The 14,116-nt window shown below is 38.0% G+C and overlaps 1 protein-coding gene across 4 annotated transcripts in view; it reads left to right on the forward strand.

The window, feature by feature from the left end:
- The window catches only part of XPO4 (exportin 4), a 126,653-nt gene extending 114,340 nt beyond the window's left edge, over positions 1 to 12,313 (forward strand). For 3 of the 4 annotated variants that reach the window (XM_090273687.1, XM_090273684.1, XM_090273685.1), the window contains 7 exons: positions 981 to 1,274; positions 2,855 to 3,035; positions 6,681 to 6,799; positions 8,217 to 8,347; positions 8,921 to 9,038; positions 9,446 to 9,538; positions 12,091 to 12,313. In XM_090273687.1, coding sequence (XP_090129813.1) covers positions 981 to 1,274; positions 2,855 to 3,035; positions 6,681 to 6,799; positions 8,217 to 8,347; positions 8,921 to 9,038; positions 9,446 to 9,538; positions 12,091 to 12,288 — 1,134 coding nt within the window. In that variant the 3' untranslated portion in view covers positions 12,289 to 12,313. The remainder of the gene's footprint in view (positions 1 to 980; positions 1,275 to 2,854; positions 3,036 to 6,680; positions 6,800 to 8,216; positions 8,348 to 8,920; positions 9,039 to 9,445; positions 9,539 to 12,090) is intronic. The other variant, XM_090273686.1, reaches the window with a different exon arrangement.
- The last annotated feature ends 1,803 nt before the right edge of the window (positions 12,314 to 14,116 follow it).

Raw genomic sequence — 14,116 nt, forward strand, 5'->3', positions numbered from 1 at the left:
GTTGTCATCCATCATCTCATACAGACACAATGAAAAGAAGCAAAAAAGAAAAAAAAATTTCTTGTGACAACTCCTAGGATTTACTCTCTTAACAACTTCCCTATGTATCATACAATGTTAGCTCTAGTTATCATGTTGTAAATCACACCCCTAGTGCTTATTTTCTTGGAACTGGGAGTTTGTACCTTTTGACCACCTTTCTCCAAATCCCCCTCTCCCTACCCCCACCTTTGGAAACAGCAAAACTTTCTGAGTTTGGTGTGGTTTTTTCTTAATAGGTTCCACATGTAAGTGAGATCATATGGTATTTATCTTTGATGTGTTTATGTATCATAATACCCTCAAGGTCCATCCATGTTGTCTCCGTAGAGGATTTCTTATTTTTTTGTTGTTTTTTGTTTTTAATGGCTAAACAGTATTTCATCATGTATACACAACACCTTTCTTTATCCATCATCCACTGATGGATACATAGGCTGCTTGCATGACTTGGCTATTGTATATAATGCTGCTGTAGACATATGGGTGCACATAGCTTTTCAAATTAGTGTTTTCATTTCCTCTGAACATATTCCCAGAAGTGGAATAGCTGTATCATATGGTAGTTCTACTTTCAATTTTATGAAAAACCTCCATACTATTTTCCATAGTGGCTGCACCAGTTTACAATCCCACCAACATTACACAAGGGTTCCCGTTTCTCTACATCCTCGCCAGCATTCTCTCTTGTCTTTTTGATAACAGCCATTTTAATAGGTGTGAGGTAATGTCTGCCTCATGCAGAAGTTGTGATAACCTCCAAATTGGGGAATATAATGTATGGTTCTGATATTCTTGGTTTTCTGTGTGCTTTTTCTACCTTCATCAGTTAGAAGTGTTTTGGAAAGTGACTGCTTATCCTAATTTAGGAAATAAAGTTGAAAAAATAAATAAGGTATGTGAATTAGCCTTTTAGAAAAATCCACGCTTTGTTTTTGTAGGTTCTTCAGCCATTGCAGCAGCGATTTTTAAGGGTGATAAATCAGGAAAACTTTCAGCAACTGTGCCAGCAGGAGGAGGTCAAGCAAGAAATCACTGCCACACTCGAAGCCCTGTGTGGCATTGCCGAAGCCACCCAGATTGACAACGTCGCTATCCTTTTTAATTTCTTAATGGACTTCCTTACCAATTGCATTGGATTGATGGAAGTTTACAAAAATACCCCAGAGACTGTCAATCTCATAATAGAAGTTTTTGTTGAAGTTGCACATAAACAGATATGCTATCTTGGAGAGGTGACTACTTTCTAATTGTTATCCCTTCAGAATTAAGTCTTCTTAAAACTATAACAAAATAATAGATACTTTCCTTCAAATTTAATGAATATTATCTGAAATTTTTTTGTGCCTCCAAAATATTTTTCAAAAAGATTATTTTCAAAAGAACTCAGAATTCAGAGGAAGGGATGCAACATTGAATGAATACAAATTCTTGTCCTAAAAAATGTTAATAATCAGTAATTTCTTTGGGCTAATGTGTTATTAAATCTAACTCATTCAAATGAGGACTGTTTGATAAAACAAGTGGATTATGGTAGGGAATTTTAATCAATTTCTTTATGATAGAACCCTAAGGTTTACAATTTTAAATAGTAGTTTGTATCTTTTGTTTTGCAAATCAGATGAGTGTTTAGACACACTAAATTCTTTTATATTCAATAAGAAAAGATGTATTTTTTTGTCCCAATAAATAATTTAGAAAGCTTTAAAAAAGCCTTGAATATATATTTGTATTTGTTAGAAAATTAGTTTAAATCTTGTTCCAAATCATTTAATATGGGTTCCTGACTGATAATTTTATTTAGATCAAAGGAACCTGCTAAAAAATGCTATTATATTTTAAATATTGGGTTGGCCAAAAAGTTTTTGTTTTTTGTTTTCATACGATGGCTCTGGCAATGCTTAGTTGTCTTTTACTTCATTCAAAACAATTTTGTTAGATTGTATTGTGACAGCTGTCATATCAGCATGCATTAAAAAAACCTTATCAAAATTGGTGAATTTTTGTGTAACCATTTAAATACTGAATATGGAAGAAAATATGCAACATTTTTGGCACATTATGCTTCATTATTTCAAGAAAGGTGAAAACACAACTGAAATGCAAAAAAGGATTTGTGCAGTGTCTAGAGAAGCTACTGTGACTGATCAAATGTGTCAAAAGTGGTTTGGGAAGTTTCGTGCTGGAGATTTCTTGCTGGGTGATACTCCGTGGTTGGGTAGACCAGTTAGTGTTGAAAGCGATCAAATTGAGACACTAATTGAGAACAATCAATGTTATACTATGTGGGAGATAGCTGACATAGTCAAAATATCCAAATCAATGAAGTTATTGATGAAAATGAAAAGTGTGTCCTTTATTAAATGGAAAAAACTAAATGGACTTTTTGACTAACCCAATATTATAACTGTAATCACAAGTAAATTACTGAGATGGCATGCCAGTGCCATTCTCATGTTTAAGACTGCTGTTTGGTACTCTTGTGTTTGTGCAAGTTATACAACTTTAAGTTTTAAAATAATGGATGGAGAAGTTGAACAGTAGAAATACAGTAGTTCTGTTGCCAAAAATCTTATCATTTCTTTGGTCAAGTGAATAAAAAATTGGATGTCAGATTTCATGGCTGAAAAACTGCTAATATTTTAAGCATAACTAATTAGTATGTACTTTTCATATGTGTTAATGTTTTGATGTAGTTTAAAACGAGTGTTTGAGATCTGTTGGGACTCAAGAGTAAATTTATTAATTATATTTTAAAATTTATTTAATATTTATATTTGTCCTGGTAGCATAATTTCTGCATTTTTTTTTTCAGTCTAAAGCAATGAATTTATATGAAGCCTGCCTCACTTTGTTGCAAGTATATTCTAAGAATAATTTGGGGCGGCAAAGAGTGGATGTCACAGCTGAAGAGGAGCAGTACCAGGACCTGCTTCTCATTATGGAACTTCTTACCAATCTTCTGTCAAAAGAGTTCATAGACTTCAGTGATACAGGTATGGTGTATACTTTGTTGTTACTGTTGTTCTTATTAAACCAAAGGATATTTTGTTAAATGAAATCTGTGAGGAAGTTCAATTAACAAAGTAGATGAAATGTCATATCTTTGACCCTTCCTACTTGGCTTTCCTCTTGTAAGAACAATAGTGAAATTTTCCATCTGTTAGGTTCTTATGAAATGCCAGGCACTGTTCCTGTCACAGTGGCAGGAAGTAGGTACCACTGTTACACTCATTTTATAGATGAGGAAACAGATACAAGAAGTTACATATCACTTGCCCACAGATATGGAGCAGCTAGTAAGTTACATCCTAGCACTGGACTTCAGTTATGCTTTACTGGCTGGTCCCTCCTCCATGTCCTGAGGTGGCCACCCCAGGAAAGCCCATTGCTTTTCAGAGTGAGGCGTAGGAATCCTTGTTGGGGTGGAGCTCATAGGCCAACCTGGGGAGAGTAACCCAGTGGCCCTAGGACAGCAGGACCCTGGGGAAGTCAGTTAGCCTTCCAGTGCCTTTCCTAACTGTTCAGTGGGTGTGCTGAGTAACGCCTTTCAGAATGTTCATGGATGAGCTCAGGAATCTCTCTGGTGCTTAGTTATTACAGGTGCAAATTCACCGGTAACCGAAAGCTCATATATTTGTAGATGTTCTCTCATCTCCCTCTGACCCCGTGGCCCACCTTGTCTTAAAATAAAAAATACCTTAATTTCTAAGAGAAAAATGAATCCTGTCTAGTGTCTACTTTCACGTTCTGCAGATATTTGTGGTTGTGGATGCTTCTTCCTTGTAAGATTCCCTTACTGAGCTGTGTGCTGTAACTTTCTTCGTTATACGCCATACATGAGCTTGTTCTTACTTTGTTTCCTTATTCATTGGACAGCAGTTCTTTTCAGTGTCTGTGCTATTCCCGGCACCACCCATTACAGAGTCTAGAAGGCAGATTCCGCAGTTTAACTAGGGCCCCCAGGTGACATGGTTTGGAAGGCCCAATCTAGCACCCACTCTGTACTTTCTTCCCACAGCAAGGCCATAGTTGCCCCTCTGCCACACTTGCCTCTCACACAAAGTTCCCATGTTTTCTTTATGTTGTTCTTACTCCAGGAGTTCTCAACCTTTTCTAGGCCATCTGCCTTTAAAACTTGAAGTAGGTACTGAGCCTTTCCCTTGAAAATTACGTATTAACAACCCGTAGTTTTACACACTTTATCAGTTGATTCATGGGCTCTTGGAAACTCTTCTGTAGACTTTCCAGGGGCATAAACACCAGGCTAGAGTCCTGTACCGTGAGGAATCAGACTTCAAGTGCAGAGCTGATACTGAAAGGGAGGGAGAGCTTTGAGGGCATTTGGAGGGAAAAGCCCCACAGTCTCCCAGGTTTACGGTGTCAAGTACACTTCTTCCTGCTGCTCTATGACAAGTGGGAGCACAGACACTACAGTTAAACAGTTGAGGGGAGCCTTTCCAAATAAAAGAGCAAAAACAAAAAGATCCAAATCATAATGATACATTAAGAAAAGAAATTGAGATTAAAATGCTCAGGATTGAAAATACAAAATAAGGGAGGAAAGAATAAAATAAAGGTAGACAGAGGGTTGAAGTTTAGATGAAAGAAAAATGAAGACAGTTGAAATAGAAAAAATGATAAACAGCATTAACTCATTAAGTTGATGGTAAAAAGGAACATACTATTTTTAAGTCATTTTAACAATAAAGATAATGGATGAGATGAAACAAAGTATTTTATTTTTTAAATATATTTTCAAAGATTTTATTTATTTTTAAAGAGAAGGAAAGGGAGAGAGAAAGAGAGGAAGGGAAACATTGACATATGAGAGAAACATCATTTGATTGCCTCTCACACACCCTCCACTGGGGACCTCGCCTGTAGCCCAGGCACATGCCCTGACTAGAAATTGAACCGGCAGCTTTTTGGTTCACAGATGGGTGCTCAATCCGCTGAACCACACCAGCCAGGGCAAAACAAAATATTTTAAATATTATGAAATAAAATTAACATGCTAGGCGGGCTATTAAAGGCACAACTGGCAGTGCATCTCTGCATTCCATTTTTGAATCCTTAGCAGAGCTCACCACTAGAGAGCTAAGCCCACCAAGCCTCGAGGCCAAGATCCATCTTGTTAGGGAAACTTGTGGATACTGCCAGGATGGCCTCACATCCAGACCTCAGTTTTCTGGTGGTGGAATCCAGGTTTGCATCCCTGCTTTGGAAGATGGGAATTTTCCAGCTGGAACTGAGACCCTGGTGGAGAAGTTCAGAATTAGGCTGAAAGGTGATTTTTAAGTAGAAGAGTGCCTTTTTTTTTTTTTTAAACCCCATTTTATCTTTTTCCCCCTTGTTCTAAAGTAATATACTCTTAATAGAAAAATTTTCAAGTACAGAGACAGAAAAATCACCCATACTTTGACATAATCCAGAGTCAGCTATAGATTACATTTGGTAATCTTCCTTATGGTTCCTTTGTACAATTTTCTTTGCAGTTGTTCTTTAAGTATAATTTTATTTTCTGCCTTTTAAAATTAATGTATTTTTAGCCTTTTCTCACCTTTAAAATTTTTTAAGACTTTGATGGCTGAATGGTTTTTCACATTTTGGAATTTAACCAGTTTCACTAATGTTGTACATCTGGAATAGTTACCATTTTGCTGTTATAAATAACAATGCAGTAATCACTTCTGTGCACAAATCTGTCTGAATTTCTGAATATATCTTTAGTATATACAATGCTCAAACTGGTTTTACTGTATAGCTTTTGAGGGTAACTGTCACATTCTGTCCTCACCAGCATGTAATTGTTATTTAAAAGTCATCTTGAATTTGCCCAGGCTGGGTTGCTCAGTTGGTTGGAGCGCCATTCTGTACATCAAAATGTTGCGGATTTGATCCTGGTTGTGGCCCACATGTGATGCAACTGATCAATGTTTCTTTCTCTGTCTCCCATCCTCTCTCTCTCAAATCAGTAAACATATCCTCAGGTGAAGATTAAAAGTCATCTTGAATTTAATGAATCAGAAGTGGTAACTTTAAAAATTTTGCATTGCTTGATTAATAATTAGATTGAAATTTTGTATTGCATTGGTGGTTTTGTTAGATTTTGCTCAGTTATCTGTTTAAGTCTTCGGATTCCTATTAATTTATAGGCATTCTTTATGGAATAAGGATAATAACCCTTTATCATGACAGCTATTTTTTAAAAATTACTTTCTTTTTTATGTAACATTTTAATTTCTATATTTCTCCTATTTCTTTTCATCTTAGAAAAATTCCACACACCTAAGAGATAAAATAGTTATTACTGTAGAAATTAATTAACTCCTAATGTGACCAGTGTGTCAGTGGAGTAACTTTACTTTTCATTACATTGATTGAGCATTAGTTTTCTTTTATCATCTGTAAATACAGAATACTATCTGTATCAACTACTCTGAGACCCTGAAAAAGTAAAAAACAGAAGGGGGTGACCTAGGAAAGGTTATCAAGTGTCCTGTTGTTATCCACTCATAGATTTATTGTGGCTTAGGGTTCGAATCTGTTTACCTACTTTCTCTAGGGTAGAATGTATCCAGATTTGCAGATTTGTTTGATGTTATGACTGTAAAAGACTATGTGATTTCTGTTTATAGATGAAGTGTTTAGAGGACATGAGCCGGGGCAAGCAGCAAGCAGATCTGTGTCAGCTGCAGATGTGGTTTTATATGGAGTCAACCTAATTCTTCCCTTGATGTCACAAGATCTCTTGAAGGTAATTGAAGAAAGTGAATGTGAACATTAAAATGTGTATGTTCAAAGTTTAAAGATATTCTGGACAAGAATACCCTTTTACAAAATTAAAGGGTATGAATACCTGCTTGTCTGCTAAGTACATTTGAAAATCAAATGTTTCTGTTACTGTTAGTGTGATTCATAATCATGTCTGTATCATAGAACACAGACTCTCACTTACTCCTGCCCTAGAGTCCTGCATTCAAGATAGATTACTGACAGAAAAGGTGCGTCTTTAGAAACTGCATTCTGTTAGCAATTTTGCTTCTCTCACCATTAGTCATTAAGCAACTAAAGTAAATTAGGTGTTCAGGTGTACACACTCCTATGATACTTGTTGAACATTATTCTCAGGTTGAGGGATTGAACAACAGAAGGAATTTACAAGTCACATGGATTTACATTTCTACATAGAGGCATGTAGAAATGGGATGGTAAGAATCCAAGACTCGTACAGTATTTAATTTTGTACCTTCTGTGCCTTGTGCCTTGGTTTCACCACTCTGTATTGAGGGCGTGATGGTGATGAGGCTGCCCTTACCTGTCTTTTCATGAGATGTCATAGGAGTCAGAGGGTGAGAACAAGGATGTGGATGGGGAGAAAGGAGGGAGTTGTGTTCTCCTGTGCATGCATCCACAGATGGAGTGGGAGGGGGTGGGAAGTGTGAGTGTCACAGTGAGAAGGTGGTCAATATCCAGCTCAGCACATCTCTCATCACAGATGTCTGTTGGAAGGGATTCCAATCACCCAGGAGCCAGGTGTTTGAGCAGAAGTGGTAGGTGAGAAGTGTAGACAACTCTGTATGGTGATTGCTTTTATTAACTTATTAATATTCTTAAATCAAATAAAGCATTAAACATTCAGATATGTATTCTTCTAAGTGAGGTTAAATTGTGTTGATTACTTACTCTACTAGGCTGTCCATCCAAGTAGTGAATTTTAGGAATGTGAAAGGGCTGTTCTAGATACAATCTTAGCCTTTGGTATTATCTTCTTGTGTTTTTCCAACATGCTTGAATACAAATAAACACATTTGCAGAAGGGTTTTATTCAGAGGCCATTTAATTATTTGAAATTTGGGTGCTTTGTTTACTTTTTTAAGGTAAATACAGAATATCTGGAATTGGCTGTACCTTTTATTTATTTTTTTAATGTAGCTTTTATTAACTATTTAGAAAATAAAGTTGTTTCTACTATGTATTACCATCACATCAGTTACTAAAATATTGCCTTTATTGTAATTTATTTTTAAATTTAATTAGGTTTTCTTGTTTTCTGTATTTTACATGTGTTATTAAAAAATCATTAGAAGCTTGCCTGTTATTACATTACTTTTTTGCATTAATGAAAATAAAATTAGATAACATTAAGCACCTATTTAATTTTTATTTTTCAGTTTCCAACTCTTTGTAATCAATATTACAAATTAATCACATTTATCTGTGAGATTTTTCCTGAAAAAATACCACAACTTCCTGAAGACCTTTTTAAAAGTTTGATGTGCTCTCTAGAACTGGGAATGACTTCATATCCTTTAAATGAGCATTGTTACCACTTGTCACATGGGGGAAAGATTTTACCTGAAGAAGGTTTTTCAAATTTTTATTTTTATTTTTATTTTGTATTTCAGTTTTATTTCTTAAACAAAGCCACCATCTTTGTAGCTGCTCTAATTCCGTGGGCATTTTGTTGTTGTTGTTAGATTGTCTCATTTTTTTCTCTTTTCACAGATCCCAGAGGCATTTCGCCCCTGGTCCCCAAATCACTCTTTTATTAAGTGTCTTGATTGGGAATGTCACGTACTGTTGCTGAGTGTCTGATCTTAGCTACCCGGTGGTAGAGAATAACTGGGCTTTTATTAGTGTGTGCCTCAGAATCAGAAACATGCTGGAAGTCTCCGGATCCCAATCACTTGTGGATCATCTCAAAACTTTGGGAGTCTTTTCTCACTCAGCTCAGTAAAGACATATTGCACATGGATATACTTGCTTACCTGCATTCATTTCTAGAAATACATTCCATGTGATAATAGGGGTAATTCTTTATCTTTAATATATCAAGTGTGTCCACTTGCATTTGCTCTTTGACCTTTGTGATCAGAATGAGCTCGGAGGTTTGCCAGCTGTGCCTGGAGGCCCTGACACCCCTGGCTGAGCAGTGTGCAAAAGCTCAGGAGACAGACTCACCGCTGTTTCTAGCAACACGGCACTTTCTGAAGGTAGGGTACTTGGGTGGCACGTTGTGAGGTCACCTGCTTTGATAAGAACTATCAATGCATGTAAATCTTTCAATGAGGAAATGCTTACATTCTTAAATAGTCACTTTCTGTTCACCGTGTTTTCTAGAGATGCTTTTTCTAGACATGTAACTTTCCACTTCTATTTTGTGTTCTTTAAAATTGATATAAATATAATGGAGAGTTGGGTAATTTGATTATTATACCACAGCAAGTAATCACTTCTGTATCTTATCCTTGGATTTTTAAAAGACTGTTTCCTTTATTTTTCAAATTCATTTAGTAAATAAGAACACGAACCACTCTCTCTTTTGGAACAGGGAGGGGCTGGAGTACTGTGATTTTTGTGTTGTGTATCTTTATTTAGCAGTTTCCTTGTGCACTTTCAGCTGGTTTTCGATATGCTGGTTCTGCAGAAGCACAACACGGAGATGACGACAGCGGCTGGTGAGGCGTTTTACACACTTGTGTGCCTGCACCAGGTATGGTGTGGCTCTCAGGGCTCTCATCCTCTTAGAAGGAGCTGGTTCAGACCCACGATGGGTGCAAACCCTCTAAATCTTAGAGCATCTTTGACATAGGGCTGCAGCTCTGTTGTAGTAAGGCTATGTTTCTTCACCGCCTCATTAGCCCTGACTATTTTGTGTTTATCGGACAAGCTGTTTGTCAGTTAACAAGCATTTATTTTCCCTTCTGCATCATTATGAACTATCCTTTGCCCTAAACCTTATTCTTGAACAACTGCTAGGAACCGGGAGTCAGACATGAGAGAATAATGGAGATGTGCTTCTGTCCTTGAGGAACTCAATTTCATAAGGAAAACAGGATGAGTGAGACTGGGAACCCAGAAAAACCTGCCTTTAGAGAGCATGGGAAACAAGTGTTTATTCCGTACTACAATATGGAAACCGTATTATTTTTCTTGTCTTCTTTCTTTTTTCTTGTTTTCTCTTTTCTTCTCTTTTTTCCTTTATTTTCCTTTCCCTTTCCTTCCCTCACTCCCTCCTTTCTTGTTTGAGTCCTTAAAGACGGAAGCACTTACTGATGTGGGGTTAATGTAACAGAAGAAAAGTTACGCTGGCTCACCTGTCTCCCTTGCCTGTTCTAAGTGCCCATCTAGTGTATGAGAAAGAATCATATTTGGTCATCAGATGCCCCCACACATGTCTCAGCATGACCAAATGATTCTCTAGAGAAATTATGACATTTTTTAAAAGTGTTGAGGCCATAGCATTTGTTGTGATTGGAGCTGATGGTTTCATTCATCTTCTTTTTTTAGAAAGATAGGGTTTCCAGGTGGTCGTCATACTACTTTGAAGATCCCATTGAGGCAGGCTTCCAAACTGTTTGCACCCTGAGCTGCAGGTGCTCGGGAGTTCACTTTCTGAGATGGTGCCGATCACAGTCAGGGGCCTTTCTCTGTCATTTGACGTCCTGTTCTTACTAGGAAGATGGGCTTCTTATCCCTACATACGTAAGCTATTACAATCTGGTTACTTTTTAAAAAACATGTTCACTCCCTCACCAGTGTGGCTAAGTTGGTGGGGCATCGTCCTGCAAAGCAAAAAGTCACCTGTTTGATTCCCAGTCAGGGCACTTGCCTGGGTTGAGGGTTAGGCCCATTGTTGGGGTGTGTGTGAGAGGCAATTGATAGATCTTTCTCTTTCACATTGATATTTCTCTCCATCCCTTTCCCTCTCTCTAAAAAAATAAATAAAATCTTTTAAAAATATTTTCTTTACATACATTTTAAATATACTTTTTAAAGATTTTATTAATTTTTTTAGAGAGAGGGAAGGGAATGTGAAAGAGAGGGAAACATTGATGTGAGAGAGAAACATCAATTGGCTGCACCTCATACGTGCCCTGACTGGAGGGCCAAACCTGCAACCCAGGCATGTGCCCTGACTAGGAACCAAATTAGCGACCTTTTGCTTTGCAGGATGATGCCCAATCCACTGATCCAAACCAGTCAGGACTAAATAAATAAAATCTTAAACAAACAAAAATATTCACACATTGTAGAGCAGAGATTAGGATCTTGGGATTGATGAGGATGATGTTCTGCTTGTCTGGCGCAGAGGCACAGCCATTTTATGTTACCAAGGACATGCTTTGCGTTTGTTCTTTTCCCCTGTGAAGAGGCCAGTCCTTCAGAGCGGGTACTGAAGGCAGCCACTCTTGCCTCCCTGCCTGGTGGTGTAGAGTGCTGTACCCTACTCATTTCCAAATGTAATTAACATGTGGTTTTACCATTCTGAGCCATCATGATACCCCAGGAAACTACAAAAAAATAGTGGCAGACCAGGGTTTTTCAAGAGAGCTTATCTTGGAAAGCTGCCATGGTTTCATTTCTTTTAATGTTACACTCACTCCTTTGTATGAGGCTTTATTGTGGAGGGCACTAAAAACAGAAAAACTATACACACACACTTAGATTTTTTCATCTCATCCTGCGCTTTCTCCCAGACCCGCTGAGCACATTGCTGGTTTGAGCTGCGTGTGCGCAGCCATTCAAGTGTTCTACTTCCACTTTGAGAAAGGACTGAAATACCCTTCTCCCACTCTGCCACTTCACACCTGCATTTGTGTGGCCTGCTATCCACGGAACTGTGAACATCATGACTGTAGAAACCTCTGGGAAATTGTTGCTGACTTAATTATGTATAAAATGCAAAGCAAATATGAATAATGTGCCTTGAAAACAGAAGAAACAACACAACAGAATTGGTGTCAAACCACCTGTATTCTTGCTCCAAGGCATTGTGCTCTTGGATGTATTAGGAAATCTTGTTGTATATAAGAACTTCCACCTGCAAAAAAATTAATATAAACAGGACTTCCCTTGGAGGGTTGTTACAACAGATGAGTTACCAATGGAAAAGCTCAGGATAGAACCTAGAATATGTGCTGACTGTGAAGAAGAGCTGGCAGACTCTGCCTCTTAGAATCTCACTGTCCAATAACTGATAGGGCCTACTTGTGTGCTGTTCGAGGAAGATGTGTTCTTACATATGCTTTATCTCTTCAATAGGCTGAGTACTCGGAATTGGTTGAAACATTACTGTCAAGTCAGCAAGACCCTATTATTTACCAGAGATTAGCAGATGCCTTCAACAAGCTCACTGCAAGCAGCACCCCTCCTACGCTGGATCGGAAGCAGAAGATGGCCTTCCTAAAGAGTTTAGAAGAGTTTATGGCAAATGTCGGTGGTCTCCTATGTGTAAAATAAAGAACAAAACTCTATGCTTAATTTAGATCCTTTTTGCAAAGTGCACTGAATTGCTAAAAGTTTGACTTGAGTCTTGTCCTGTCCTCAGTTCCTTGGCCATTGGGGTTTGGGAGAGCTTGGCAGTTTGACATGTAACCAATGCGGTGAGACAGGAGAGCTCACCTCCAATCAGCATCTGCTGTTAGGTGACCACAGTTGTTCTCTAGGTTTTGAATGGTGATTTAACCTTTTCAAAATGAAATTTCATATATATGCAAACAGATAGGGGCACCATGAAATTATGTTCAGTGCCTTTTCCCCCTTTGTCAAATGTTAGGTGGCTAGCCAAAGTTTAGAATTTTCTTCATTAATTATTGGGCGGATATAAGATTGTATATTTGGTGATGTTTCTCAGACGTTTTCTGTCAACCACCTGCAGTGCTGAGGAGCTAGGGCCAGCAGGAGGCTCTCAGAGCCAGAATTTCTGTTTGTGGGCCCTGGAATTCTTCATTTAATAAACTTCTCTCCTCTGCTACTCCAAAAGTTTTGAATCAGTGTAAGAGATGCTGAAAACTCGGAAAAGGCTTTGTTCTTTGGTGCTTTTCCTCCCAGTGATTCAGTTTTGAGTTTGGCCAGGAGGGAAGGCATTGGTTCGCAGGTGTTAGCTGGCCTTGTAACATTGACTGGTCTGGCAGCTTTTGTGGAATACAGGTCTCTAGTCAGACTCTGATGCCTGAACTTGAGGAAAATATGTGTATATTTTTGTTCCCTACAAAATACTTTAGGAACTGTAGCCATTTCATTGCCTTAATTTTAAGGACAAAAAAAAAAAAACAAAAAATCTGTTTAGTAAGAAATGCAGTCTTGATGCTTCAGAATTGGTTAGGATGTAAGCTCCTCTGAACTTAGTGCCCTTTTTGTGGTGTATTTATGTGGGTTTGTGAGAGAAATGGAGGCTCATCCATATGTAGTCTAACTCTTTTCACGATGTTTCTGTCCAGCCTCTTAGCCATGGCTATAGTATTCTACTCTGAATGGCTTGCTTAAGCAATAAGTATTTTAAAGGGTGGGAGTGACTGCTGCAGATTTTAGACATTGGGGCATAATGGGCAATAATTATGTTAGATTGGATATTTCTTCATTTCACGGGAGCCATGTAAATTTAAAAGAGAGAAAAGTCCATTTTGACCCTCTAGTTTATTGATTCTAATCAGGATTTTACTGCTGCCATGCTCCCCGTAAATTCTGGAAATACAAGCTAATTTATAAACCGCAGGCATATGAAACCTGCCCACTGTCATGTCAAAGTCACATGGCACAGTGACATTGTTTTGGGGGGTGGGTGTCCTGCTGTGCTCTTGATATTGATACCTCTGTGCTCAACTGTCCCTGGAATGTGGTGTTGCTATCTGGATTGCATGTAGCACAAGCACCCTCACAGTGATGCTGTATGAAACTGTATAACTGCTATTAAGAAGTAAAGTCATCAGAATAGCTTGGCATGCTACCTTAGACATGTATCAATGCAGAGCTGGAGCCAGAGCTTTGAAGACCATTTCTCTTAGTTGTCACCAGTGGAGTGGGAGCAAAATCATCTTAAAACAGCTAGGAAAAAATTAATGTCACTCTTCATGAAATAGACATTGTGTTTTAAAAAATACTTTAAACCATTCATTTATTTTTATATTTTTCCTGTTTTTCCCCTTAACAAACCTTGAAGTCATGGCACCAGTAATCACTGTTTTGCATCGTTCTTGGTGTGGTTGTCTCTCAGCTCCTCACTCCTGCTCAGTGGTTGTAAGTCACACATAGCTGTGTGTGATGAGTGTAGTCCCTTTACCAAAGGACA

This window comes from Furipterus horrens, unplaced genomic scaffold (assembly GCF_987537825.1).
Source record: "Furipterus horrens unplaced genomic scaffold, mFurHor1.1.pri manual_scaffold_4, whole genome shotgun sequence".
NCBI classification, from domain to species: Eukaryota; Metazoa; Chordata; class Mammalia; order Chiroptera; family Furipteridae; genus Furipterus; species Furipterus horrens.